Below are 26,637 nucleotides of genomic sequence, written 5' to 3' on the forward strand. Positions count from 1 at the left end.
TTCTCTTCCACCTTTTTGCCGGGCTTTTTGTTTGTAGTTTTTGGTCATTCCTGCTTCAAAATTAGTCTCCCTCTCCTGTGTTTCTTAAGCGATGCCCACGCATGTGGTTACTATTGGATTTTGGGCATTATAGCTGGAGATCAAGGGAAGCAGAAGGAATCGTTGAAGTTCACCCTTCCCCTTCGTGTTCATTGGACTTCCAGTTGCTCAGACGGAGATCTAGTGAGGTGAGATGGCTTTGATACAAATCATTTGGCGCTTTCGGGAGGGCATTCCACAGAAGAGGGGCTGCCACTGAAAAGGCCCTGTCAACACCAAGTGGGTGGCGCTCCCTAGTGGCACTAATGTGCTCACCTGTCGCTCTTCAGGTCCAAGATGGTTGATATTGGGAAAGGCACCTTTTCAGGAACATGTGTCCCAAGCCATTTAGGGCTTTATCTTTTTCCCCTTCTTCTTAGGCAATCCCTTGTAGCTAAGTAAGATTATCTTCCATGAACACAGTCTTAACAGTGAGTCCATAAGTGACTGTGGAGGTCAATTCTGGATCCACACAGTGGGGACATAGGTTTCCGGGTGGGAGTTGATCCTAGTGAGGGTTTGCAAAGTGTGCCTTCCTCTTAGCACATTTCTCCCTGAGTGATGGGCCCTATTGAGGTGTGAGATGATGGGATTTCTGGGTGTGTGGAATGGGGGACTGAACATTCACAGAAATGCTAAAACGGCTTGGAGTCTTCTCTGCCAGCTTCCTCCTCCTATTTTTGCAGTCTGATCCCTCAGAAGAGCACCATCTCTGTGCAATACCCGTTTCCTCCTGGAGGTCTGGTGGCAATCTCTCACGGGTGGTTCCTGCAAGGGAGGGGGTGGGACAATATGTCCCTTGGGGTCCCTTCCAACTTTAAGATTCTATCCTTAAAACCGAAGTATCAGAAAGAGTGGAATAAATTTAATCATTATTTAGTTAAATTTGTGAAGTTAAACTAACCTCTGGGTGAATTTCCTGAGGAGAAGAGATGGCGGAGTTTTCGAAAGTACGTCAAAGTGCAAGTAGATCAATAGGTACCTCTCCAGCAGGAAGGTAAACGGCGTTTCCATGCGCTGCTCTGGTTCGCCAGAAGCGGCTTAGTCATGCTGGCCACGACCCGGAAGATGTATTTCGGCTCCCTCAGCCAGTAAAGTGAGAGGAGCACCGCAACCCCAGAGTCGACCACGACTGGACCTAACGGTCAGGGGTCCCTTTACCTTTACCTTTACACTGCGTTTAAAACCAAATTCGCATTTGGATAGAAACTGTTTCTCAGGCAGGTAGTCCTAGTCTTAATAACCCTGCATCCCCAAATTCGGCCCCCCAGATATTTTTGGGACTACAACTCCCATCATCCCTAGCTCACAGGATGTACCTTCTTCCAGAAGGCAGAAGCTGAAATATTTCCAGGGTGCGCACTATCCTGCGCTATCTCTGCAGCTTTCTTGTGACACCTGGAAGCATAGATTTGATCCAAGGTGGGAAGAGTGCACCCAATTATTCTCTCCGCAGTCTTTACAACCCTGGACAGCATTGTTTTTTCCCAGACCGTGCAGCTCCCAAACGACACACACAGACCATACGTTAATACACTCTCCACAGTACAATGGTAAAATGCCATCAACAGGTCCTTTGAGAGATTGTTTTTCTGGAGGCTTCTCAGAAAATATAACCTCTGCTGCGCTCTCTTCATCAGGTCTTTGCTGTTTTCTCCCCAGGTTAGGTCGTCTCTCAACTCTATTCCCAGAAATCGAAGCACCGAGACCTGTTCCGCGCACTTCCCCTCAATGGCTGAATATTCAATTTATATTTCCTGAAGTCCACAATAATCTCTTTTGTTTTCTTTAAGTTGTTTTTCCTGCGCCACTCCCCCAACTGCTCAACTTCCTTCCTATAGGCCGCCTCCCCCTCTCCAGCTGTGATCAAGCCAACCACCATTGTATCATCTGCAAACTTAATGATCTTATTACTGGGGTATTTTGGGGAGAAGGAAGGAGGGAGGTCCCCTCCGCAGTTCGGTGCTGTAAGGGTTAAAGTGAACCGGATGCATGCAGAGGGAGGAGATGTGGGGGAGAGGAGGAGGGGGAGGAGTTAGAGGCGGGGCCCAGAGGGGGTGGGAGATAAAGCACCTCTTTCCAGTCCGCATTCTCACGAGCCGGGCAGGACGCAAAGCAGGAGCCTTTGTCTGACCCGTGTTCTGCATCAGCATCCGTCTGAACCTGGTGAGTGTCCCTGATTTGGGTCGAAGGGGTTTCCCTGGGCAGTGGGGGGGTGTGCAACAGAGGCCTTTGCAGATTATCTATTTTGGGGGACCCCCCCCCAAATAAATAAACAACCCCATACCCAGGTCAGGGAGTGGAGCGCCTTGATTTCTTCTCATCAGCACAGCCATGGGGAGGCGGGGATTTGAAAGCCGATCTGCAAGGCTGAGCTGCACCATCAAGTTAATCGGGCACCGACACGCGTCTGCGCCTTCACACGTGACAACAAAGGCGCGAGGCTCCGGTGGGAGCTGAGCGGGTTGCGTCGTTAGGAAGGCTCTTAGGGGGTGGCGTGGCGCGCCGCTTCCAGACCTGCAATCCTGCATCCGTGCAGGTGGGAGGCATGCGAGAGGAAACCAGCCCGACCGGTTCCTTTGTTGCAGGCAAAGGTAGCTCCCCGGCCCTGCCTGTGAATGGCCTCGGATCTGCAAGTGCGAAGAGGTTGCCATGGAGACCAATGCGTGGGATTGGGCGGGGGGGTGGAGAGAGAGCGCCTTCTCAGGTGCAGAACAATGGGTCAACGTGGGTGGTCCGTTTAAGGTGAGCTGGGAGGAGAGATGCTGGAGGGAAGCCCCCCCCGGATCCCAAATGCTCAGGGTGCATCAGTGTGGAAGGAGAGACGTTGGTCGCCCCTGAAGTTGGGAGCATCGGGAAAGGGTAGTGATGGGATTTGGCAGGTTTTAAATAACTCTTGCAGTGTTACACAGATTTTGGTTACAACGCCAGATTATAAATTAGATGGATTTACAATATGCAGTTTTTAAAGTTACTGGTTTTCCTGGGGCCACCCCCCTTATGGGAATGTTTCTGTCCAGCGTTTGTAGGGTTAAAGTGGGGCTTAGGAACCATAGATGATAAAGACAGGGTGATTTATTGGGTTGTATTGGAGGAAATGCGATTTAAAATTATGATTTATATGGATCGAGAAAGGAAGATTAATTTGATTCGCTGGGGAAATGTCAGGTGAATGTCTAAACAAGAATGGGACATGCAGAGCCAGCGGGAAAAGGGATGAATGGGAAAGTATTAGAAATTAAGGGAAAGTGTTTTACTACCAGCAGCAAAGGAGGGAGGGAAAAGAATCCTATTGGGGGGGGGGAGATGGAAAGTCAATTGCTAAATTGGTGTTAAATTCCAAATTGATTTGTTGGTAATTTGTTTTAGAATTTAGAAAATGAATTGGAAATGAATTGGAAATAAAAGGAACCATAGATGATTACAGTCTTGCATGATACATGAATGTAATGTATCATGATTGTAATGTAAATGATGAGGCTACATTTTAATATTTTAATGTTTCAATATTTTAATGTCGTATTTTAATGTTGTTTTTAAGTTGTATTCATTCAACTTGTTTTTATTATTGCTTGTTAGCTGCCCTGAGCCAAGCCTTGGCTGGGGAGGGCGGTGTATAAATAAAAATTATTATTATTATTATTAATGGTGGGATGCAGCTGGCGGGCTTGGAGAAGTGGTGTATGTTTTTCCCAGGCTGAGAGGAAAGGGACAAACACGGCAAATCAAAGGGAGAAATAAGCTTTAATCAGCAACGTGGGTTTTATGCAGGTGAAAGATGGAAGAGCAAGAGACGGATGCCGCTGAAGAAGGAAGAGGCGCCGATCCCATCAAAAGCGAGAGCAGTGAGGGATTCTGGGAAAGGAATGCCCAGGGGATCCTGGGTAAAGAGGACGCCCTCAGCTCAGATGCTCAGCACCAGGATTTCAGGCCGATCCGCAACCAGGAGGCCAAGGGACCCCGAGAGGTTTGCAGCCGACTCCACCATCTTTGCCACAAGTGGCTGAAGCCAGAGAGACACACCAAGGCTCAGATCCTGGATTTAGTGGTCCTGGAGCAGCTCCTAGCCGTCCTCCCCACAGAGATGGAGAACTGGGTCAGGGAATGTGGAGCAGAGACCAGTTCCCAGGCGATGGCCCTGGCCGAAGGTTTCCTCCTGAGCCGAGCAGAGGACAAGAAGCAGAAAGGGCTGCAGGTGAGAGCATCTCAAGATCTTGTGATGGCCTTCAGGTGTTTTTGAACTAAATCTCTAATTTCCCCTGAGCAACGCTGAGGGGGAATATTGGCTACTCCTGGTCCAGATAGTCCCAACAGACTCTGAAAGAGAGGGAGGGCAATATTATGGACAAAATGGAGTGACTTAAAATATGGACTACTGAATAATATGCAGTTGAAAAGGTTGACAACAGGGAATAATAATAAAAAAATAAAACAATTTATTTATTCCCCAGCCAGAGCCGGGCTCAGGGTGGCTAACACCAATAAAATTACAGTAAAAACATAATAGGAAAAAACTAATTTAAAATGCAGGTTAAAATGTAATTTAAAATGCAGCCTGATTTTAAAAATAGCCCATAGATCAAAAACCGTAAGGGGAGGGAAACATAAGGGTCAGACTGAGTCCAAACCAAAAGCCGGGGGAACAGCTCTGTCTTGCAGCCCCTACGGAAAGATGTCAGGTCCCGCAGGACCCTAGACTCTTGTGACAGAGCGTTCCACCAAGTCGGGGCCAGTACTGAAAAGGCCCTGGCCCTGGCTGAGGCCAGTCTAACCACCTTGCGAACTGGGACCTGGGAAAGGTGGGAAGTCCAGAGATTTGAAGGAATCTCTAAATATGGATATGTATTTTGTTTTGTTATGATTTTATATTTGTAAAACCAAATAAAAATCATTTCAAAAAAAGAGATGGATGGAGGGAGGGCACATCCCAAAAACCTCTACTTTAATTCACCAACATTCTCTGGAAAATCTTCCAAGTACTGCTCATGTTTTCTCCTGTGTCATTCTGTTTTCTAATACATCTCCCCATTCAATGTCCTCCAATCCTCATCGCTCTTTCAGGTAAAGGGTCTGCTTGCAGAAATGAGAAGCAATTTCCCCGACACAGAGAGATCTCCGTTGGATGTCAGAGAGAAGCCACTGGGTAAGGATCCATCGGTTGTCTCCATATGGTCTCCCTCTGTTGGTTTTGAAAGGGATCCGTGGCCTTTTTTGATCTGGCGATGGAAGAGAGTTCAGTGTGCATGCAGGAAATAAACAACTACAGTGGTACCTTGGTTTAAGAACAGTCCTGTTAAAGAACGATTTGGTTTACGAATGACCGCAAAATCAGAAGTAGTGTCCTGGTTTGCGAACTTTACCTCAGTCAAAGAACGGAATCCGAACAGTGGAAGGGCACCTCATTAGGGAAAGCACACCTCAGTTTAAGAACGGTATTGGTTTAAGAACAGACTTCTGGAACGGATTAAGTTTGTAAACCGAGGTACCACTCTACAGTGGTACCTTGGGTTTGTTGGAATTCTAGCCCGGTCAGAGGTATGTGCCTATCTATTCAGGCACCGGCTGAATTCCTTAGACCTCCCTCCGGCGACTCCCGGCAGGAAAAAACACACGTGGTCCGTTCCGGCGATTTTCCTCAGGCTGTGAGAAAAACACACCAACTGCTTCTCCTCCTCCCTGCTCCCTGCATATCCCCAGGGAGGGGAATCAGACACAGACAGAAATGTAACTACATGCTTTTATTCCTGTCTTTAGCAGTCATACAGTAAAAGATGTCTGCTCTCTTCAACAAACAGATAGAAACTCCAAACTCCACCCATGTACATCCTGTACAGGTCATATGACACACACTGAGCTCACATCCTGTGCTCAATAAGGAGAATGGACTGCCCCTTCGTTTTCATGTCAACAGTCACATACTTCCTGTTTGGCTTTCCAGCCACAAGCAGCAGACTGAGCTGCTAGAGCCTTTGCTTGCTGCAGCATTGCTGCTTTAGAATAACAGGGTTAAGTACTTATTTCGTTCCGGAGGTCCGTTCTTAACCTGAAACTGTTCTTAACCCCTGCTGCCGCCGCACGATTTCTGTTCTCATCCTGAAGCAAAGTTCTTAACCCAAGGTACTGTTTCTGGGTTAGTGGAGTCTGTAACCTGAAGCGTATGTAACCCGAGGTACCACTGTATCTGATTTTCAGAAGACATCTGAAGGCAGCCCTGTATTGGGAAGTTTTTAATGTCTGATGTTTTATCATGTTTTTAATATTCTGTTGGGAGCTGCCTACAGTGGCTGGGGAAACCCAGCCAGATTGTTGTTATTGTTGTTGTTGTTTAGTCATTTAGTTGTGTCCTACTCTTCGTGGCCCCATGGATCAGAGCACGCCAGGCACTCCTGTCTTCCACTGCCTCCTGCGGTTTGGTCAAACTCATGCTGGTAGCTTTGAGAACACTGTCCAACCACCTCGTCCTCTGTCGTCCCCTTCTCCTTGTGCCCTCCCATCTTTCCCAACATCAGGGTCTTTTCCAGGGAGTCAGCCTTCTTTATGGTCCAGCTCTCACTTCCATACATCACTACTGGGAAAACCATAGCTTTAACTATACGGACCTTTGTTGGTAAGGTGATGTCTCTGCTTTTTAAGATGCTGTCTAGGTTTGTCACTGCTTTTCTCCCAAGAAGCAGGCGTCTTTTAATTTTGTGGCTGCTGTCACCATCTACAGTGATCATGGAGCCCAAGAAAGTAAAATCAAATAATAAATTATTATTATTATCAAGCAACCGAGTTTTATTCATTCCCTCCACAACAGAGAAGAATGGCTGCCAATGCCCATGTGTGCTTAGACATGCTTTCATTCGCCTCTGAGATAAGCATGAGCCAATGGCTTCACACAACCTTTGTCTCTCACAGGTGATGGGATGAAACTGAGAAGATCTACTCAGACATCTCTTCTTTGGGGAGGAGAAGGAGCTGCTGCAGAACCAGATCAAGTAAGGCAGGAGTGGGGACTCATCTGTGTAACATTTGGGGTTTCACATGCCACTGTTGGGTGGGACCAGATGTAAAAATGGATGAAGTTAGTTTGTATATACCAATGGTGGTGTACCTATGGCACGCGCACCTGCTCTTTCCCACACTATTGCGTGCGTCCACTGCTTAAACCCGGAATCCTTCCCCCCCTTTTTTTCCTTTGGTCAGTAGCCGGTGATTGTGTTCGGCAATTGGTCTATTTTTCTTTTCTTTTCTTTTTCAAAATTTTTATTAATTTTTCAGATTTATAACAAACATCTAAAAACAAACAAACATAAATCCTAACTGTAATTCCACCTTTGTTAACATTTTTAGGTGACTTCCTCGTATCCCCCTAGCTGAGTTTCTATGTATATCATTGTAACAGTTTTCCAAAACTAATTTCTCATAAAATGCACTTCATCAATTAACATCTTTTTTTTCAATTTAACTTTAGATATATTATTCCAGAACATCACATATTTAAATCCTAAGCCAATCTGGTACTTGCAAGTGTTTCTATTTAAATTATGTTGTAATCTGTTCAGATTGTGCAGATAAAATATCACTGGTAGAATTCTACAGGGTGTGTTATTAGTGTGTGAAAACAGTGATCCAAGGATGCACTTCCAGATGGGGGAGACATCAGGTGCCATCCTGACACCCGGGCATCTTCACTTGGTCGCAAAGGCCAAAATGGTCAAAGGCCTGGAAACGATGCCTTATGAGGAACGGCTAAGGGAGCTGGGCATGTTTAGCCTGGAGAAGAGGAGGTTAAGGGGTGATATGACAGCCATGTTCAAATATATAAAAGGATGTCACATAGAGGAGGGAGAAAGGTTGTTTTCTGCTGCTCCAGAGAAGCGGACACGGAGCAATGGATCCAAACTACAAGAAAGAAGATTCCACCTAAACATTAGGAAGAACTTCCTGACAGTAAGAGCTGTTTGACAGTGGAATTTGCTGCCAAGGAGTGTGGTGGAGTCTCCTTCTTTGGAGGTCTTTAAGCAGAGGCTTGACAACCATATGTCAGGAGTGCTCTGATGGTGTTTCCTGCTTGGCAGGGGGTTGGACTCGATGGCCCTTGTGGTCTCTTCCAACTCGATGATTCTATGATTCTAAGTGGCTGGTAGGCAGGTGCAAATAACGCTGTATTACCTACAAGGAGAAAATGTTTTCTTTTTCTTTCAGGGTCCAATATCTTTTGAGGACGTGGCTGTGTGGTTCACTGAAGAGGAGTGGGCCTTGCTGGATCCTGACCAGAGGGCTCTGCATAACGAAGTCATGCAGGAAAGTGTTGGGATCCTGGCATCTCTGGGTGAGGCTCCCTCTTGGATCTTAATATATGCTTCACGAGTCAGAATTTATTCACGGAATGAACACGATGCGGGTGGCGCTGTGGTCTAAACCACTGAGCCTCTTGGGTCGGCGGTTTCAATCCCCGCGACGGAGTGAGCTCCCATTGCTCTCTCCCAGTTCCTACCAACCTAGCAGCTCGAAAGCACGCCAGCACAAGATAAATAGGTATCACTGCAGTGGGAAAGTAAACGGCATTTCTGTGCGCTCTGGCACTTGCCATGGTGTTCCGTTGCACCGGAAGCGGTTTAGTCCTGCTGGCCACATGACCCGGAAAGCTGTCTGTGGACAAACGCTGGCTCCCTCGGCCTGAAAGGAAGATGAGTGCTGCAACCTTAAAGTCGCCTTTGACTGGACTTAACCGTCCAGGGGTCCTTTACCTTTACCTTTATTTCTTTATGGAATTAAATCCAATATTCCAAGGTGGATCAACAGTGGCACTCCTGCAGTATGTGAGCTTCTTAATCCTCTGCAATTAACCTTGAATAAGCACGTACCTGTCGTATTCTCCCTGAATCTTCCACTCACGCCTTTCTAAACCATGGCCTTTGCAAGTGGAAGTGCCGGGTGTCTGTTTTTTGTGTGTGTTTAGGGCTTTGGAAAGGCAAATCCAGGGCTCCTGTGTGTGTGTGTGTGTGTGTGTGTGTGTGTGTGTGTGTGTGTATATTCCCTAGAATGGGGTGGGAAGGAAGTTTCTGGGAAAGAAGGCTCAGAATCTCCCATGTACAGCTGGATAGACCAGGGTACGGAAGGAAGATCATTGTAATAATAATAGTAATAATAATTTATTATTTATACCCCGCCCATCTGGCTGGGTTTCCCCAGCCACTCTGGGCGGCTCCCAACAGAAGATTAAAGACTCGATAAAACATCAAACTTTAAAAACTTCCCTAAACAGGGCTGCCTTCAGATGTCTCCTAAAAGTCAAATAGTTGTTTATTTCCTTGACATCTGGTGGGAGGGTGTTCCACAGGGTGGGAACTGCCAAGAAGGCCCTCTGTCTGATTCCCTGTTACCTCACTTCTCGCATTGAGGGAACTGCCAGAAGGCCTTCAGCGCTGGACCTCAGTGCCCGGGTTGAAGGACAGGGGTGGAGATGCTCCTTCAAGTATACTGGGCTGAGGCCATTTAGGGCTTTGAAGGTCAGCACCAACACTTTGTTGTGCCTGATAGCAACCTATTGTAATTGACAGGTTTGGAGAGGGGGCTGAGGACTCTTAAAATAATTTACTCTATCAGTGCCAGCTGCAGAGGCTCTTCTGTTCCTTCACCCACGATGAGCCGCTGTACATAACACAGCTAAGCCTTTTCTCCAGGCCACTGTGTTACCCTGGTGGAAATGGTGCAAACCCCTGCCATCTCTCCCTTAATATCCAAGCTTGCAAAGCAACAAATATCTTCAGTATCAAGGATGAGAGTCTAGGGGTCTCTTTCAGGGGTGGGGTCATATTCAAAAAGGGTTCCCCGTTTCCAAAGCTACTCTTAGTGAGAAATGGAGGTCTGTGAAGTATAATTAGTTCCAGCTAGCCCAAATCCAGCCATTCCAAAAATGCATAGTAAGTAGGTGCACGAATCATAGTTCTCAAACTGGGTTGGGTCGAGTGAGAGTGATTGGCCCAAGACCAGACAATGAGATTCATCCCTGAGTTCGAACTCAGGTTTCTATGGTTCGAAACCAATACTCTGTAGCACACCTGCTGTGTCAGGAGAGCTAGTTAAATGTGTAAAGGTAAAGGGACCCCTGACCATTAGGTCCAGTCGTGGCCGACTCTGGGGTTGCGGTGCTCATCTCGCTTTATTGGCTGAGGGAGCCGACGTACAGCTTCTGTGTCATGTGGCCAGCATGACTAAGCCACTTCTGGCCAACCAGAGCAGCACACGGAAATGCCATTTACCTTCCCGCCGGAGCGTTTCCTATTTATCTACTTGCACTTTGACGTGCTTTCGAACTGCTAGGTGGGCAGGAGCAGGGACGAGCAACGGGAGCTCACCCCGTCACGGGGATTTGAGCCGCTGACCTTCTGATCTGCAAGTCCTAGGCTCTGTGGTTTAGACCACAGCGCCACCCGCGTCCCAGTTAAATGTGTACTTCCATCTATATCCACTCAGTTTTGCCTTTATCCTAAGTATGGAAGTCGTTAAGCTAGATAAGGGTCTGTTTCTTCCTTAGGCTCTTATGAGTTTCTCAATTCATTGCAGAATGTGATGAATCGGAAATGAAGAATAAGGAAGAACTACATGGAAAAGAGACCCAGGGCCGAGACAGCTGTAGGAAGAGAGAAGAGCAAAGGAGGAAAAATGAAGCAGAAAAGAAAATGAAGACGCTTCTAAAGGACAGTGGCTTTTATGCAACCTCAGTCCAGGAAAAAACAGATGACAGAAAGCCATGTGGTAACTGCCTTGTTCAATGGGAAAGTCTTGGTTCAAAACACCAGTGTAAATCCTACTGCAAAAATTACAAAGGGGAGCAACCGTATAAATGCTCTGAGTGTGGGAAAGGGTTCAGAGACAGTTATAGCCTTTCTTGCCATCAGAGAATTCACACAGGAGAGAAACCATATAAATGCTCAGAATGCGGAAGTAGCTTCAGTAGCAAGCAAAGACTCGTTTATCATCAAAGAATTCACAGAGGGGAGAAACCGTATCAGTGCCTGGAATGTGGAAAGAGCTTCAGAGAAAAGTTTACCCTTTCTTCTCATCGAAGAATTCACACAGGAGAGAACCAATATGAATGCTTGGAATGTGGAAAGAGCTTCAGTGACAGTTCTACCCTTTCTTCTCATCAGATAATTCACAAGGGGGGGGAACCATATAAATGCTTGGAATGCGGAAAGAGTTTCTCTCAGAAGTTACGTCTAACTATTCACCAAAGAATTCACACAGGGGAGAAGCCATACCAGTGCTTGGAATGTGGAAAGAGCTTCAGAGAAAATTCTAGCCTAGCTTCTCATCAAAGAATTCACACAGAGGAATATAAATGCTTGGAATGTGGAAAGAGCTTCATTAGTCATTCAAAACTTACTCGGCATCAAACCATTCATCCCGGAGAGAAATCATATCAATACTTGGAATGTGGAAAGAGCATCATTAGTCATCAAGAACTTACTCATCATCAGAGAATTCACACCGGGGAGAAGCCGTATCAGTGCTTGGAGTGTGGAAAGAGCTTCAGGCACAATTCTACCCTTTCTTCCCACAAAAGGATTCATACAGGGGAGAAACCCTATAAATGCCTGGAGTGTGGAAAGGGCTTTAGTCAGTGTTCCCCTCTCACTCGCCATCAGAGAATTCACACAGGGGAGACACCATATAAATGCAGTGAGTGTGGAAAGAGCTTCAGTCGGAAGGTACAACTCGGTGTTCATCAGAGAATTCACACTGGGGAGAAGCCGTATCGGTGCTTGAAGTGTGGAAAGAGCTTCAGAAACAATTCTAGCCTTTCTTCTCATCAGACAATTCACACGGGCAAAAAGCCATATAAATGTTTGGAATGTGGAAAGAGCTTTACCTTACAGATGAACCTCAATACCCATAAAAGAATTCACACGGGGGAGAAGCCGCATAAATGCTTGGAGTGTGGAAAGAGCTTAAGCAGCAAGGACAGACTCGCCGACCATCAAAGAACTCACACTGGTGAGAAACCCTTTGAATGCTCGGAATGTGGCAAAAGCTTCGCTGCGAAGATAAATCTCACTACCCACAAAAGAATTCACACGGGGGAGAAACCCTATAGATGCTTGCACTGTGGAAAGACGTTCGCTCAGAGCCACCATCTCACTTACCATCACAGAATTCACACTGGGGAGAAGCCGTATAAATGCTTAGAGTGTGGAAAGAGCTTCAGAAACCGTACTAGTGTCATTTACCACCAGAAAGCGCACACTCCAGAGACACAATATAAATGCTCAGAATGTGGAAAGTGCCTCAGTCAGGAAGCGGATCTGGTCGAGCATCAAAAAATGCACATGCGGGAGAAACCATATGTATGCATGGAATGTGGAAAAAGCTACGCTCTGAAGAATTGTCTTAGAAAACATCAAAGAATTCATACAGGAGAGAAACCATATAAATGTGCTGAGTGTGGGAAAAGCTTCACTGAGAAGTCAACTCTCACGACACACCAACGAGTTCATACGGGAGAGAAACCCTATAAATGCCTGGAGTGTGGAAAGGGCTTCAGTCAGTGTTCCCCTCTCACTCGCCATCAGAGAATTCACACAGGGGAGAAACCCTATAAATGCCTGGAGTGTGGAAAGGGCTTCGCTCAGAGTTCCCATCGCAATCTTCACCAAAGAACTCACACATCGATGGGCAGCGTATGGGAGCAGCTTTCTTCAGATCTCCAGCCTTTATTCCCACCAAAAAATCCATACAGTGGAGAACCGATATAAAGACTTAGAATATTAAAGGAACTTTAAGAGCAGTTCCTTCTTTCCGCAAGAAGAAACCATATAAATGCTTGTAATGCGTACGGACAGGGCTTGTGCCAAGACACTTTGTGGAGGAATATTTTAAAAGTGCTTGGAAGGAGCTTCTGAAGAAGCAGAAATTTCCATTATCATCAAATAATTCACAGTGGTGGTGGTGGGGGTCATATCAATGCTTGGAGTGCAGGAAAAGCTTGAGTAAGAAAATGCAGCTCCCATCTCATTGAAGAATTCTCAGAGGGGAGAATAAGCAAAGAATAAAGTTAGTATGTTCCTCCAGACTTGTTTACAGATAACAAGGGAGCAAGATTTGCGTGACTCCTGCTCCCATCTTCTGCTTTATATTTGTGTAAATAAAACATATCCAAAAGACACTGTCATCTCCAGTCAGTACCTTGACTCTAAAGAACCCAAACCGCTGTGGACTCATGACAATCTGCAGAGAAATCAGAGATGAATATTATTATTATTATTATTATTAATAATAATAATAATTATACCCTGCCCATCTGGCTGGGATTCCCCAGCCACTCTGGGCGGCTTCCAACAAAATATTAAAATACAGTAATGCATCAAACATTAAAAGCTTCCCTAAGCAGGGCTGTCTTCAGATGTCTTCTAAAAGTCTGGTAGTTGTTGTTCTCTTTGACATCTGGAGGGAGGGCATTCCACAGGGCGGGTCCCACCACCGAGAAGGCCATCTGCCTGGTTCCCTGTAACCTCACTTCTCACAGCAAAGAAAGCGCCAGAAGGCCCTCAGCGCTGGACCTCAGTGTCAGGGCAGAATGATGGGGGTGGAGACGCTCCTTGGCGTGTACGAGACCGAGGTCGTTTAGGGCTTTAAAGGTCAGCACCAACACTTTAAATTGTGCTTGGAAACGTTCTGGGAGCCAATGTAGGTCTTTCAAGACCGGTGTTATGTGGTCTCGGCGGCCGCTCCCAGTCACCAGTCTAGCTGCTGCATTCTGGATTAGTTGTAGTTTCCAGATCACTTTCAAAGGTAGCCCCACGTAGACCGCATTGCAGTAGTCCAAGTGGGAGATAACTAGAGCATGCACCACTCTGGCGAGACAGTCTGCGGGCAGGTAGGGTCTCATCCTGCGTACCAGATGGAGCTGGTAGACAGCTGCCCTGGACACAGAATTGACCTGTGCCTCCATGGACAGCTGTGAGTCCAAAATGACTCCCAGGCTGCGCACCTGGTCCTTCAGGGGCACAGTTACCCCATTCAGGACCAGGGAGTCCTCCACACCCACCCACTCCCTGTCCCCCCAAAACAGTACTTCTGTCTTGTCAGGATTCAACCTCAATCTGTTAGCCGCCATCCATCCTCCAACCGCCTCCAGACACTCACTCAGGACCTTCACTGGTTCTGATCTGAAAGAGGTAGAGCTGGGTATCATCCGCATATTGATGGATGAACAAACTTTTTACCTAATGTCTGCAACTTATCTCAATATTTACGCATGATATGTTAAATAGCTTTACAGCCGCCTCCACACTACATTTCCTTACCAACAAGAGCAACAGCACATTTAATACAATACTGTATTACACTTTAGACTATCATTCAAAAACTTCCCTTCCTTTCTCCAGCAAAATGGGTATAATACTTCTGGACAACTTTGCAGGGCTGGTGTAACCCAGCCACAGACCTCCTCCCCTATTATATGGGAATAATGTGGAATTTAAAAAAAAACAACACGTTCCCTAACTGGGAACAAAATCATATCGAGAGAAAAAGAATATGAAATGCCTTCCATCTCGGGTTTTACGTTGCTCCCCTGTGAGGAAAGTTTGAGGCGGTTTATTTGGGGTAAATAAAAATAAATTCCCTCAAACCACGTCAACTGTGCACGATCCCCATAGCAACACACAGGATGTGAATCTTGATTGAGGACTATAAGGTGTCTGCTAGACTCTTTATATTTATCTAATTTTGCAAACCTGTAGCTCCCAGGGAGGTTCACAACATACTTCTGTAGATCCTTTTAGGACGAATTTCTTCCTCAGAAACGGAGAGGAGGCAGAGATAATGGAGTCTTTCTCCGGCGGAGGGTTTCCCCACCCTTTTTCTTTTTCAATGGATTTTATTAGAGTTAAAAAAATAAATGCATACATACACTCCAAGATAACACCGAGGGAGCCAGGTTCAAATCCAGACAGCGCCAGGCGAGAGCCATGCTTTCCAAATTCCAGAGGGGCAGCTTCCCTGCCCTTCGCCCCACCGCTACTCCTTGCCCCACAAAGAAGAAAAAAAAGCTTTGCCCCATTTTCCCCCCACCTTTAACTCTTGCATTGCTGGAGGCTGGACTAGATGACCCTCAGAGTCCCTTCCGACTCGACAGTTCTTTGATCCAATTAAACTCCTTGCCCCCTCTTTCTCCTGGCCAAGAAAAGAGGTGCGCATTTGCACGTGGGGCAGCAGAACCGCCCTGCGCAGTGATGGAAAAGGGCTGCTCTAACCACTAGACCTCCTTCCCCCATCCCATCCCTCTTCAAAGTTACTTTAAAAATGCTGCTTTCCTGCTCATTCCCCCCCCCCCCCGGCTACGTTCGCTTGGGAGCCCGAAGTGCCGGCGAGTCTCCCCCCCCCCCCCCGACAGATATGCCTTTATTAAGGCAAGATTTAATGCCTTTCCTTCCAATGTCTTGAATAATAGATTTTCCAATGGTCAGATCTCAGCGGTGTGTGTATGTGATAATAGATCTATAGAATCCTTACAACATATACTATTCTGTTGTTCACTACATTCAGTTTCTCGGATCAGATTTTTTTCCCCTTTATTATTGGAAATCTCGGGTGACTCCCTGGAAACACAGCTAATACATACTGATCCGAGTAGGTCCCTTTCTGTTGCCAGATTTCTGATAACAGTATTAGCTTATAAGAGGAAAAATGGATTACTCTATGATTATTGATTTTGCCTAAATAATATTGATTTATACTGGTAATTTGATATTTTAAGCGCTACATTGTTCTTATTTTAATGGAATTTAGAAATTCACGACAAAAAAAATTCCTTCCAGTAGCACCTTAAAGACCAACTAAGTCAGTTCTTGGTATGAGCTTTCGTGTGCATGCACACTTCTTCAGAAGAAAGAAGAAGTGTGCATGCACACGAAAGCTCATACCAAGAACTGACTTAGTTGGTCTTTAAGGTGCTACTGGAAGGAATTTTTTTTGTTTTGACTATGGCAGACCAACACTGCTACCTATCTGTAACTAGAAATTCACGGTTTGAGATGTGCTTGATTTAAACGTATTGTAATTTATTAATTTTATTTTGTTATACCTGTTTTGCTGTATGATGTATTGAATATGGGCCTATGGCCGTAATAAACTATCTATTCTATTCTTCACACACACACACCCCGCCTCCAAGAAAAGATGCCCGGATTCCCATCTGTGTGCGCGCAGGGCGCACGTTTCCTCTTTGGCACAGAGCGGCAGCGCTCGTGGCTTAGGCCCTGCAAGGGTTAAAAAAGAAGCGGATTCCTAGAGAAGAAGGAAATTTGGGGTGAAAGGGAGGGAGGGAGGGGGCTTCCTCCAGAGCAAGAAGCAGCTCCCCGCTTTGCAGAGGAAGGAGCCTCTGCTTTTCCCCACTGCTGCTGCATCTGCGGCTCCTCCTGCAACCTGGTGAGATTCTGCAACATCTTTTTGGTGGAAAGGTGGAGGCGTCGCATGGGAGACGCAGATCAAGAGATCCACCGCAGGAAACAAATAGGGAGAGGGGTGGTTCGTGTCTCCGTTCCCCATTTTCTATTATTTAAGATAGAATCACAGAATCGTAAAATTGCAAGGGGCACCCCCGGGTCATCTTCTCCAACCCCCTGTCCAATATTTTGCCCATGTGAGACTCAAACCCACGACTCTGGGATGAAGAGTCTATTGCTCTACGCTGAGCTATTTGGGGAGGCTGGGGTTTAAAGTGGGTCTGCGAGGTGGAGTTGATCAGTGGGAGCAGAGTTGGAAGGGACCCTGAGGATCATCTAGTCCAGCCCCCTTTAACGCAGAAATATGCAACGGACCCATATTTTATTTTGCTGGAAGCTGCCCAGAGTGACTGGGGAAACCCAGACAGATGGGCCAGGGTATAAGCAATAAAATGATTATTATTATTAAGGAGCAAGCATGCGCTGAGGATGGGAGTTTGGGCTTCTCCTTGCCTGCAGGTGACATATCTCTTGTTATACTTGTTTATGCACATCATGTAATTAGGTAAAGGTAAAGGGACCCCTGACCATTAGGTCCAGTCTTGGCCGACTCTGAGGTTGTGGTGCTCATCTCGCTTTACTGGCCGAGGGAGCCGGCGTACAGCTTCCGGGTCATGTGGCCAGCAGGACTAAGCCGCTTCTGGCGAACCAGAGCAGCGCACGGAAACGCCGTTTACCTTCCCGCTGGAGCGGTACCTATTTATCTACTTGCACTTTGACGTGCTTTCGAACTGCTAGGTGGGCAGGAGCAGGGACCGAGCAACGGGAGCTCACCCCGTCGTGGGGACTCGAACCGCCGACCTTCTTATCAGCAAGTCCTAGAGTCTCTGGTTTAGCCCACAGCGCCACCCGCGTCCCTAATTAATCATGTAATTAAATAGCAATAAAAAGCTTTACAAAGAAAATAATTCAGAAAAGAGGCAAGCAGGCAGAGCACAGGCAAGCAGGCCAATAGCCATTATAGCCCTCTGCTCCATGAGTTTGTGCCGTCCTCTCTTAAAGGCAGCGCGGTGCAGTGGTGAGAGCGGACTGGGACCATGAAGCTCCCGAGGGGACAACAACTTTGGCCCACTTCCTGTCAGCAATACCTCATAGAGTTGTCATGAGGATTAAATGGAGAGAGGGAGAGCCACGCATGCTGCCTTGAGCTCCTTGGAGGAAAATTTGGAATACAAAAGTATAGACTCCTGGAGTAAGAAGGGACCGGAGGGTCATCTTCTAGTCCAGGGTTTCCCAAACTTGGGTCTGCAGCTGTTTTTGGACTACAGTTCCCATGATCCCCGACCACAGGTCCTGCTAGCTCGGGATGATGGGAATTGTAGTCCAAAAACAGCTGTGGAGAACTGGCGGAGATGACTGGCAGAATCCGAGACCAAGGTGAAGAGTTGGTGGAAGAAGATTGGAGAAAATTTAAAGTTTATCTACAGGAACATTGTAAAATTCAGGAATGTTAGAAGGATGTTGGAATGAAGTAATGTGGTTCTAGCAGAAATGGTATAAAAGATTAGGTAAAAATTGATTTTTTAACTGCTGAACGACGAGAATGTAAAACTATACTACGTTAAACTATTAGGATAAAAACCAAGCTGGAAAGGATTTGCTGGAATATTTAATTGAACTAGAATACAAAAAAGGGAGGTGTGAGGAGGTCAGGGAAATAAGTGAAATGAAAGGTCAGGGAAATAAGTGAAATGAAAGACAAGACATGGAAAGAGGGAAATGTTTTTAATTGTTCTTATTTTTCTGTATTTTGTATTCTCTGTTTTTTACTTTTCCTTTTTTTCCTTTTTTCCCCCTTTCTTATTTTTGTAACTTTTTTGAAACTTTAATAAATATTATTTTTTTAAAAAAAGGAATATGCAGGTGGGTTGAGCCTGCAACCTTGGTGTTACTGGAACTATGCTCTAACCAGCTGAGCTATCCCAGCCAATTGTTGTTCTTCCCTTAAAATTAAAGGCCCTGTTTTTCACGTGGAGCTTCCCAGTTTGGTAGCACATAATAAATGTCTGCACATTCAGATGCCAGTGTTTTCCACATTATGCTGGGAGTACTTCCGCCCAAGAACACTATTCCTGCATGAGGGGTTTGGCATTTACAGGATTAAACCCGAGCTTTAAAGAGCATAGATGAAAACAGTCTTTGTTAGTGATCCCTGAATATAGCAATGGGAGGGATGTGGTATGTTTCTCTCTGGCTGATGAGTCTGTGTGAGTCTGGGTATGGACGCAGAATCTTAAGAGTTGGAAGGGACCTGAGGGTCATCTAGCCCAACCCCTGCAATGCAGGAATCTCAGCTGAAGCACCCAGTGCTTTTCCAGCTGCACTGACTCCCGGTGGAGTACAGGGATCAGATTTAAGGTGCTGGTTTTGACCTTTAAAGCCCTTCACGGCCTAGAACCCTCGTACCTACAGGACCGCCTCTCCCGGTATGCCCCACGGAGGACCTTAAGGTCCATAAATAGCAACACCCTAGAGGTCCCGGGCCCTAAGGAAGTTAGATTAGCTTCAACCAGAGCCAGGGCCTTTTCAACACTGGCCCCGGCCTGGTGGAACGCTCTGCCTCATGAGACCAGGGCCCTGCGGGATCTGATTTCTTTCTGCAGGGCCTGTAAGACAGAGTTGTTCTGCCTGGCCTTTGGCTTGGAATTAACTTGATCCCCTTCCCCTCTTTTTTTTTTCCTTCTGTGATGGAACTCCTACTTGGGGACTTCCCTGGCTTTTTAAAAATGTATTTTAATCTTGTTTCTTAAGTTGTATTTCAATCAATTGTTTTATATCTGGTGCTAGCCACCCTGAGCCCGGTCTTGGCTGGGGAGGGCGGGGTATAAATAAAATTTATTATTATTATTATCTATGACAGATGGCCACCCAACCTCTGCTTAAAAACCTCCAAGGAAGGAGAGTCCGCAGTCTTAAGGGAGACCAAGATGCAGTCTTGGTCCAGGTTCTTAGATTTTGGGGCAGGGATCCCGCAAACGGGCAGCATGAGAGGAACATGAATAGCTGTGTGAGCAATAGAACCTCCATATGCGGAACCGGTATACCGGATCTCAAATGGGGGGAAGAAATGTTGTGTATTACATAATTCACAATATGAGGAATCAAAATGAAAAATACGTTTTCATCAGAGAATGTTTTTCTGCAGATAAGAGATGGAAGAACAAGACTCTGCCGCCCTCGAAGCAGGAAGACAGCCTGATAGCGTCGTGACTGGGAGCACTGGGGAAATTTGGGTTGGAAGCAGACACAAGACATTGAAGGAGAACATCCATGGCTCAGATGTGCACTGTCAACAGTTTAGGCACTTCCAGTACCAGGAGGCTAAGGGACCCCGAGAGGTTTGCAGCCGACTCCACCATCTCTGCCGTCAGTGGCTGAAGCCGGGGAGACACACCAAGGCTCAGATCCTGGATTTAGTGATCTTGGAGCAGCTCCTGGCTGTCCTTCCTCCGGAGATGGAGAGCTGGGTGAGGGAATGTGGAGCGGAGACCAGTTCCCAGGCGGTGGCCCTGGCCGAAGGTTTTCTCCTGAGCCGGGCAGAGGAGAAAAAGCAGGCAGAGCAGCAGGTGAGAATTTTGTCTGGATCAGCAAGAGTCAACCTGGTGTCATCTAGAGATTGTTGAACTAAAACTCCCATCATCCCTGTTCATTCTACGTATTGACTGGGAATGATGGGAGTTGAAGTCCAGCAACTTTTGGAGAGCATTATGTCAGCTACCTCCTAGCTAGATAATCCCAAGGGGCTCAGGGTGTGAGGGAGGGGATCCCAGAATTCTCTGCTTCTTCACCAACTTTCTGTGGAAGTCCGCCAAACAGATAGCCAAGTACCCCTGAGGTTTTTGCATTTGCTGTTTCCGTGCGATGTCTTCAATGCATATTTCTGTTTCAGATAAAGGAACTGGTAACAGAAATGAGAAGCGATTTCCCTAGAGCAGAAAGGAATCTCTCAGTCGTCAGGCAGAGGCTTCTGGGTGAGGATTTAGGGGTACTGTTTCAATATGGTCTCCCTCTGTTAATTTTGAAACTAAGCCATCAAGTCGGGGGTCAGCAAACTTTTTCATTTCCCCCCCTCCAAATATTTTTATTCATTTTATAACAAGAATAAAGAACACAAACAGAAAAACAAACAATACAAACAGATTATTGTCTTATCCTTATTTTTCTAAACATTGTTAGTTTAGTCCCACCTATCTGATTTTCACTTGACTTCAACTTTAGCAGTTTACATATATCATAATTTCCAACCATCTTTTTTTAATCACACTTACTTTAACCATAAAAAACTTCACATTTTATCACTTATAAATGATACTCTTTCAAAACACACTATCTTCTACTTCTAACCCTACAGCTTATATCCACTTCCAAAGCTATTCTAAGATTTAAATATTCACATATTTTTTCAAATATTCCTTAAACTTCTTCCAATCTTCTTTCACCGTTTCTTCTCTGGTCTCCGAGTCTCCTGGTCAGTTCGGCAAGTTCCATATAGTCTGTAATATTCATCTGCCATTCTTTGATAGTTAGTAAATCTTGTTTGTTCCAATTCTTCGCTAGCAATATTCTTGCAGCTGTTGTGGCATACAGAAAAACAGTAACATCCTTTTTGGGGATTTCACCCCCCAGCAAACTTATTCAGCAGTGGGCCGGTCCACTGTCCCTCAGACCTTGTGGGGGGCCGGACTATATTTTGAAAAACAAAATAATGCAAGAGCACCACGAGCCCCAGTGGCTGCTTACCTGTGTCTTGCGAGTGGCAGGGGCTGGTGGTGGTGGAGGGACGATGAGCGGCATGCGAAAGGGCTCCGGAGAGGAGCTGCTTAAAATGGCGGCCGCTTGAGCCCTTCTGCTGCTGCTGACACCAACAAAGCCCAGCCCCCTTCCTCCTCTAGGCAGGGCGGGGAGAAGCCAGGAGGAGGGTGGGAGGAAAAGGCGGCACTGCTGCCATGAGAGGGAGGGAGAGGGAAAGAACATGTGCGCTGGTGATCCACGCAGCGATTTCCGGACGGTCCGTGGACCGGATCCAGAAGGCGATTGGGCCTGATCTGGCCCGTGAACCTTAGTTTGCCTATCCATGCATCAGCTTCTTTAACCTTTTGCGGGGAGACAAATCTCCACCCTTTTCCAGGGCTTGGAAATACCTTTATTTGCAACACACTGTGCACATGGATTTGTAATCAAAACCCCCCAAAGGGTTGCTATGTATTCATACACTGGAACTATCAAACAGATGCACAGATCTCAAACTTGCTCAACAGTTCAGACTTTCTCTAAGTATCAGTTTCTCATCCAAGTATGTGCTAATGATAATAATAATGATAATAATAATAATAATAATAATAATAATAATAATAATAATAATAATATGTACCCCGCCCATCTGGCTGGGTTTCCTCAGCCACTCTGGGTGGCTTCCAACAAAGATTAAAAATACATTAAAATGTCACACATTAAAAACTTCCCTGAACAGGGCTGCGTTCAGATGTCTTCTAAATGTCAGGTAGTTGTTTATCTCTTTGACATCTGATGGGAGGGCATTCCACAGAGTGGTTGCCACTACCGAAAAGGCCCTCTGCCTGTTCCCTGTAGCTTTGAGGAAACTGCCAGAAGGCCCTCGGCGCTGGACCTCAGTATCCAGGCAGAACAATGGGCTCCTTCAGGTATACTGGCCTGAGGCCGTTTAGGGCTTTAAAGGTCAGCACCAACACTTTGAATTGTGCCCGGAAACGTACTGGGAGCCAGTGTAGTTCTTTCAAGACTGGTGTTATGTGGTTTCGGTGGCCGCTCCCAGTCACCAGTCTAGCTGCCTCATTCTGGATTAGTTGCAGTTTCCAGGCCACCTTTGAAGGTAGCCCCATGTAAAGCGCATTGCAGTAGTCCAAGCAGGAGATAACTAATGGTTTTGTCTCTGACAGGCAATGGAATGATGCCGGCAAGATGTCCTCGGTCATCTCCTCTTTATGGTTCAGTAGAAGGAGCAGCTGTGAGACCAGATCAGGTAGGGGGATGGATCACTGAGGAGAAAGGCTGGGCTCCACTTTCTCCTCTCACCTCCCTGGTCCTGAGTAAATCTCTTTCCATCAATTTGCTCCTACCAGAGCTGCCCTCAGCGAAGGCTGCGAATGCCACCCAAGAAGGTTTAATTCCTGAGAATAATAAGCAGCCACCTCAATTTAACTGGCCTTTTGAATGTCACCAATAGACCATCTCTATGCTACCCATGAGAAAATGTTTCCCTTTTCTTTTAGGGTCCCATATCCTTTGAGGATGTGACTGTGCATTTCACAGATGAGGAGTGGTCGCTGCTGGATCCTGACCAGAGGGTATTGCATAAGGATGTCATGGAGGATAACTGGAGGGTCGTGGCCTCTCTCGGTAAGATCCCCTGTTGCGTCATAATATCGTTTTTTTAATTCAATATTTCTGTATGTGAGCAATCCTAATATTCTGATATAGCTCAACCGTGCTGCACATGCAGCATCTCAGATTTTTATTCCTGCTGTTAATCTTGAAAATTAATCTCTCCTGCATTCTCTCTGAGCATGCATTCTCAAAATCTGCCCTTCACAACTGTGGCTTGGTTTGTCTTATCTGGTCAGGTTATTTGTAAGGAATGTAAGTTTCAGAGTTGTGAGGGAGGTGGAACTAAGTAATTTTCCAGAAGGCCAAAGAGACGGGTTCACGTCATCAGAAATTGTTTTGGGGTTTTTGGAGTTTTTTGTCATTCTTCATTTTTGTTTCTTTTCTTTTTTTTCTTTTTAAAGTTTTTATTGTTCAAATAATTCAGCATTAATACACACATATTGCAAATATACAAGCATACAAACATACATTTCATACAATCCTTAAAAGTGTTCAAGCATACCTACATTCAATCCCACAAATAATTCCTTTTCTCATTACCATCCACCACCCCTCACCCCACCTTTGTGTTAGACTTCTAATCTACTCAATTGCAATTTCTTTCCACTTCGATTACTTTCTTTCACACACCTTTAACCTAATTTCATGCTTCTTTTTCTACTACACATTGTTATCCATCTTATTTAGTATTTCAGTATTTAAAACGGAACTTGTTTATTCTAATAGGAGTTCTGATTTTTCAATATGGTTTTGCAAGTATCTTTTAAACACCTTCCAGTCCCTGTCTATCTTCTCTTTTGAGATCCTTCCAATTTCTCCCATTGTTTTGGATATATTGTAGTACTCCAATAATTTGGCAAGCCACTCTATTTTTGTTGGTATAATATCACTTTTCCAATTTTTCGCAATCAATAGCCTTGGGGCTACTGTTGCATATAAATATAATGTCTTGTCTTCTTCATTTAGACTTCCTGGTACACGTCATCAGAAATTGAGTGAATTTCATGAATGGGCCAAATAATAATCCACTTCACAAAAGAGGCTGGGGTTCACTGATTTCCATAAAAATGAGAGGCCTTTGCCTTCCTAGGAATGCAACAATGCTCTCTCTTTCAGAACCAGCTTCCATTATTCTTCTCACCTAATGGCTTCCGAATTGGTTCTGAATCTGAATTTCCTGGCTAAAACTTTTCCTCATGTGCTAATACAGCATGGCTAAGCTCCCTTTTCATGTCCAAAATGCTTCACAACTGAAGCCCGAAGTTTCCCTCTTTGTTTATATTAATTCCAAAGATGAGGTGAAAGGAAGGGCTGGTGGCAGCTTAGTGTAATATGTTTTTTTTGGGGGGACACACCTTTTTACGGCTTGGGTAGCCAACGTGGTTCCCTCCAGAGGTTGCAGGATTCCACCTTCATCATCCCTGACAGCTGTCCATTCCAGCTGGAGCTGATGGGAAAGTCTAATAACATCTGGATGGTACCACATAAAAGGGTATTAGCTAGTAAGAACCCCACACATTTTCCAATTTACAGATTGTTCCCTTCTGAAAGAAAATTACCATATTTTTTGCTCTATACGACTCACTTTTTCCCTCCTAAAAAGTAAGGGGTAATATGTGTGCATCTTATGGAGCGAATGCAGGCTGCGCAGCTATCCCAGAAGCCAGAACAGCAAGAGGGATTGCTGCTTTCACTGCGCAGCGATCCCTCTTGCTGTTCTGTCTTCTGAGATTCAGAATATTTTTTTTCTTGTTTTCCTCCTCCAAAAAGTAGGTGCGTCTTGTGGTCTGGTGCGTCTTATAGAGCGAAAAATACGGTATATGAAAATGATGTATAGATGGTATATAACACCAGTACAGATAGCAAAAATGTAGAAAACCGGCTCTAACATTTGCTGGAAATGTAAAGAAAAAGAAGGAACTTTTTATCATATGTGGTGGGAATGTAAAGAAATTTTAAAAAATTGGGAAATGATACATAATGAATTGAAGAAAATGTTTAAAACGACATTTGTAAAAAAACCAGAAGCATTTTTGTTAGGGATTGTAGGACAAGACCTGCCAAGGAAAATAAGGAACTTGTTTATGTATGCTACAACAGCGGCAAGAGTCTTGATAGCACAAGGATGGAATAATGAGGAAACCCCGACAAAAAAACAGTGGCAAGAGAAATTGATGAACTATGCAGAACTGGCTAAATTGACATACAAACTGCGAGACAAGGACAACTGTGACTTTAAGGCGGAACTTTACACAAATTATTTAAAAGCATAACAAAATGAACTGGACTCATTGGCAGGTTTTGAATAAACATACACAAATTTATTGTTGATAACATGCTGGACAGATATGTAAGGATATATAAAATTTTATAATATGCAGAGAAAATAATGTGCAGCGAAACCAGGGAGAGGAGCTGTGGGGGGGGGGGGAATTATGTAGGTGATTATATGGTTTGATAATTTGTTATGTGGAAATTGAACAATAAAAAATGTGTTTTTTAAAAAAGAAAGAACCCCACACATTTTCCCATTTCTTCTGTTTCAGCACAAGGAATCCACAGTGCAGAAAAACCATATAAATGCAGTGAGTGTGGAATGAGCTTTAGCGGGAAGATAATTCTCATGTACCATCAAAGAATTCACAATAGGGAGAAATCCTATAAATGTTTGGAGTGTGGAACGGGCTTCAGGGAACGAAACCATCTGACTTCCCATCAAAGAATTCACACAGGGGAGAAACCCTTTCAGTGCTTGGAGTGTGGAAAGATCTTAAAGCACAAGACAAGTCTTGCTTCCCATCAAAGAATTCACACAGGGGAGAAACCCTATCAGTGTTTGGAATGTGAAAAAAGCTTCACTCACAAAATAACTCTCATGCACCATCAAACAGTTCACTCTGGTGAGAAACCACATAAATGCTCACAATGTGGAAAGAGCTTCGCTTTGAAGAAAAACCTCACTTCCCATCAAAGAATTCACACCGGGGAGAAACCGTATAAATGTTTGCAGTGCGGAAAGAGATTCAGTCAGAGCTCCCATCTCACTTACCATCAGAGAATTCACACAGGGGAGAAGCCATATAAATGTTTAGAGTGTGGAAAGAACTTCAGCCAAAGTACTAGTCTAATTTATCACCAGAAATCGCACACTGCAGAGTCACAATATAAATGCTTAGAATGTGGAAAGTGCCTCAGTCAGGAGGCAGATCTCGTTAATCATCAGAAAATGCACCTCCGGGAGAAACCACATGTATGTTTGGAATGCGGGAAAAGGTACGCTCAGAAGAACTGTCTTAGAAAACATCAAAGAATTCACACAGGAGAGAAACACTATAAATGTGCTGAGTGTGGGAAAAGCTTCATTGAGAAATCAGCTCTCACGACACACCAACGAGTTCATACGGGAGAGAAACCCTATAAATGCTTGGAGTGTGGAAAGGACTTTGCTCAGAGTTCCCATCGCAATGTTCACCAAAGAACTCACAAATCGAAGGGCAGTGTATGGGAGCAGCTTTCTTCAGATCTCCAGCCTTTGTTCCCACCAAAAAATCCATATAGTGGAGAACCCATATAAAGACTTGGAATATTAAAGGAGCTTTAGGAGCAGTTACTGGCTTTCTTTCTGCAAGAAGAACCCAAATAAATGCTTGGATTGCATATAGACAGGGCATATGCAGGAAAATTTGTGGAGTAATCA

General features: G+C 45.2%; 2 protein-coding genes across 2 annotated transcripts in view; both read left to right on the top strand.

Moving 5' to 3' along the window:
- Positions 1–1,896: 1,896 nt before the first annotated feature.
- LOC310835940 (uncharacterized protein) overlaps positions 1,897–26,637 on the top strand; it is a 59,090-nt gene continuing 34,349 nt past the window's right edge. The window contains exons 1-2 of the mRNA XM_083720895.1: positions 1,897–2,244; positions 3,850–4,273. Coding sequence (XP_083577021.1) covers positions 3,857–4,273 — 417 coding nt within the window. The 5' untranslated portion in view covers positions 1,897–2,244; positions 3,850–3,856. The remainder of the gene's footprint in view (positions 2,245–3,849; positions 4,274–26,637) is intronic.
- On the top strand, positions 16,406–26,635 carry LOC310837539 (uncharacterized protein). The gene is made up of 6 exons (XM_083724267.1): positions 16,406–16,500; positions 19,723–20,143; positions 20,467–20,548; positions 22,493–22,575; positions 22,826–22,952; positions 25,487–26,635. Exons 2-6 carry the CDS (start codon positions 19,730–19,732, stop codon positions 26,512–26,514), a joined length of 1,734 nt encoding a protein of 577 aa, XP_083580393.1. The 5' UTR covers positions 16,406–16,500; positions 19,723–19,729; the 3' UTR covers positions 26,515–26,635.

This window comes from Podarcis gaigeae, assembly GCF_964106915.1.
Source record: "Podarcis gaigeae genome assembly, chromosome: 2".
Taxonomy (NCBI): domain Eukaryota; kingdom Metazoa; phylum Chordata; class Lepidosauria; order Squamata; family Lacertidae; genus Podarcis; species Podarcis gaigeae.

What these genes read in the sequence shown, in the direction of transcription:
- LOC310837539 (XM_083724267.1), top strand. Translation starts at nt 19,730, where the DNA reads ATGGAAGAACAAGACTCTGCCGCCCTCGAAGCAGGAAGACAGCCTGAT. An exon ending in CAGCTGTGAGACCAGATCAG is followed by an intron (nt 22,576 to 22,825) that starts GTAGGGGGATGG and finishes CTTTTCTTTTAG; the next exon opens with GGTCCCATATCCTTTGAGGA. An exon ending in GAGGGTCGTGGCCTCTCTCG is followed by an intron (nt 22,953 to 25,486) that starts GTAAGATCCCCT and finishes CTTCTGTTTCAG; the next exon opens with CACAAGGAATCCACAGTGCA.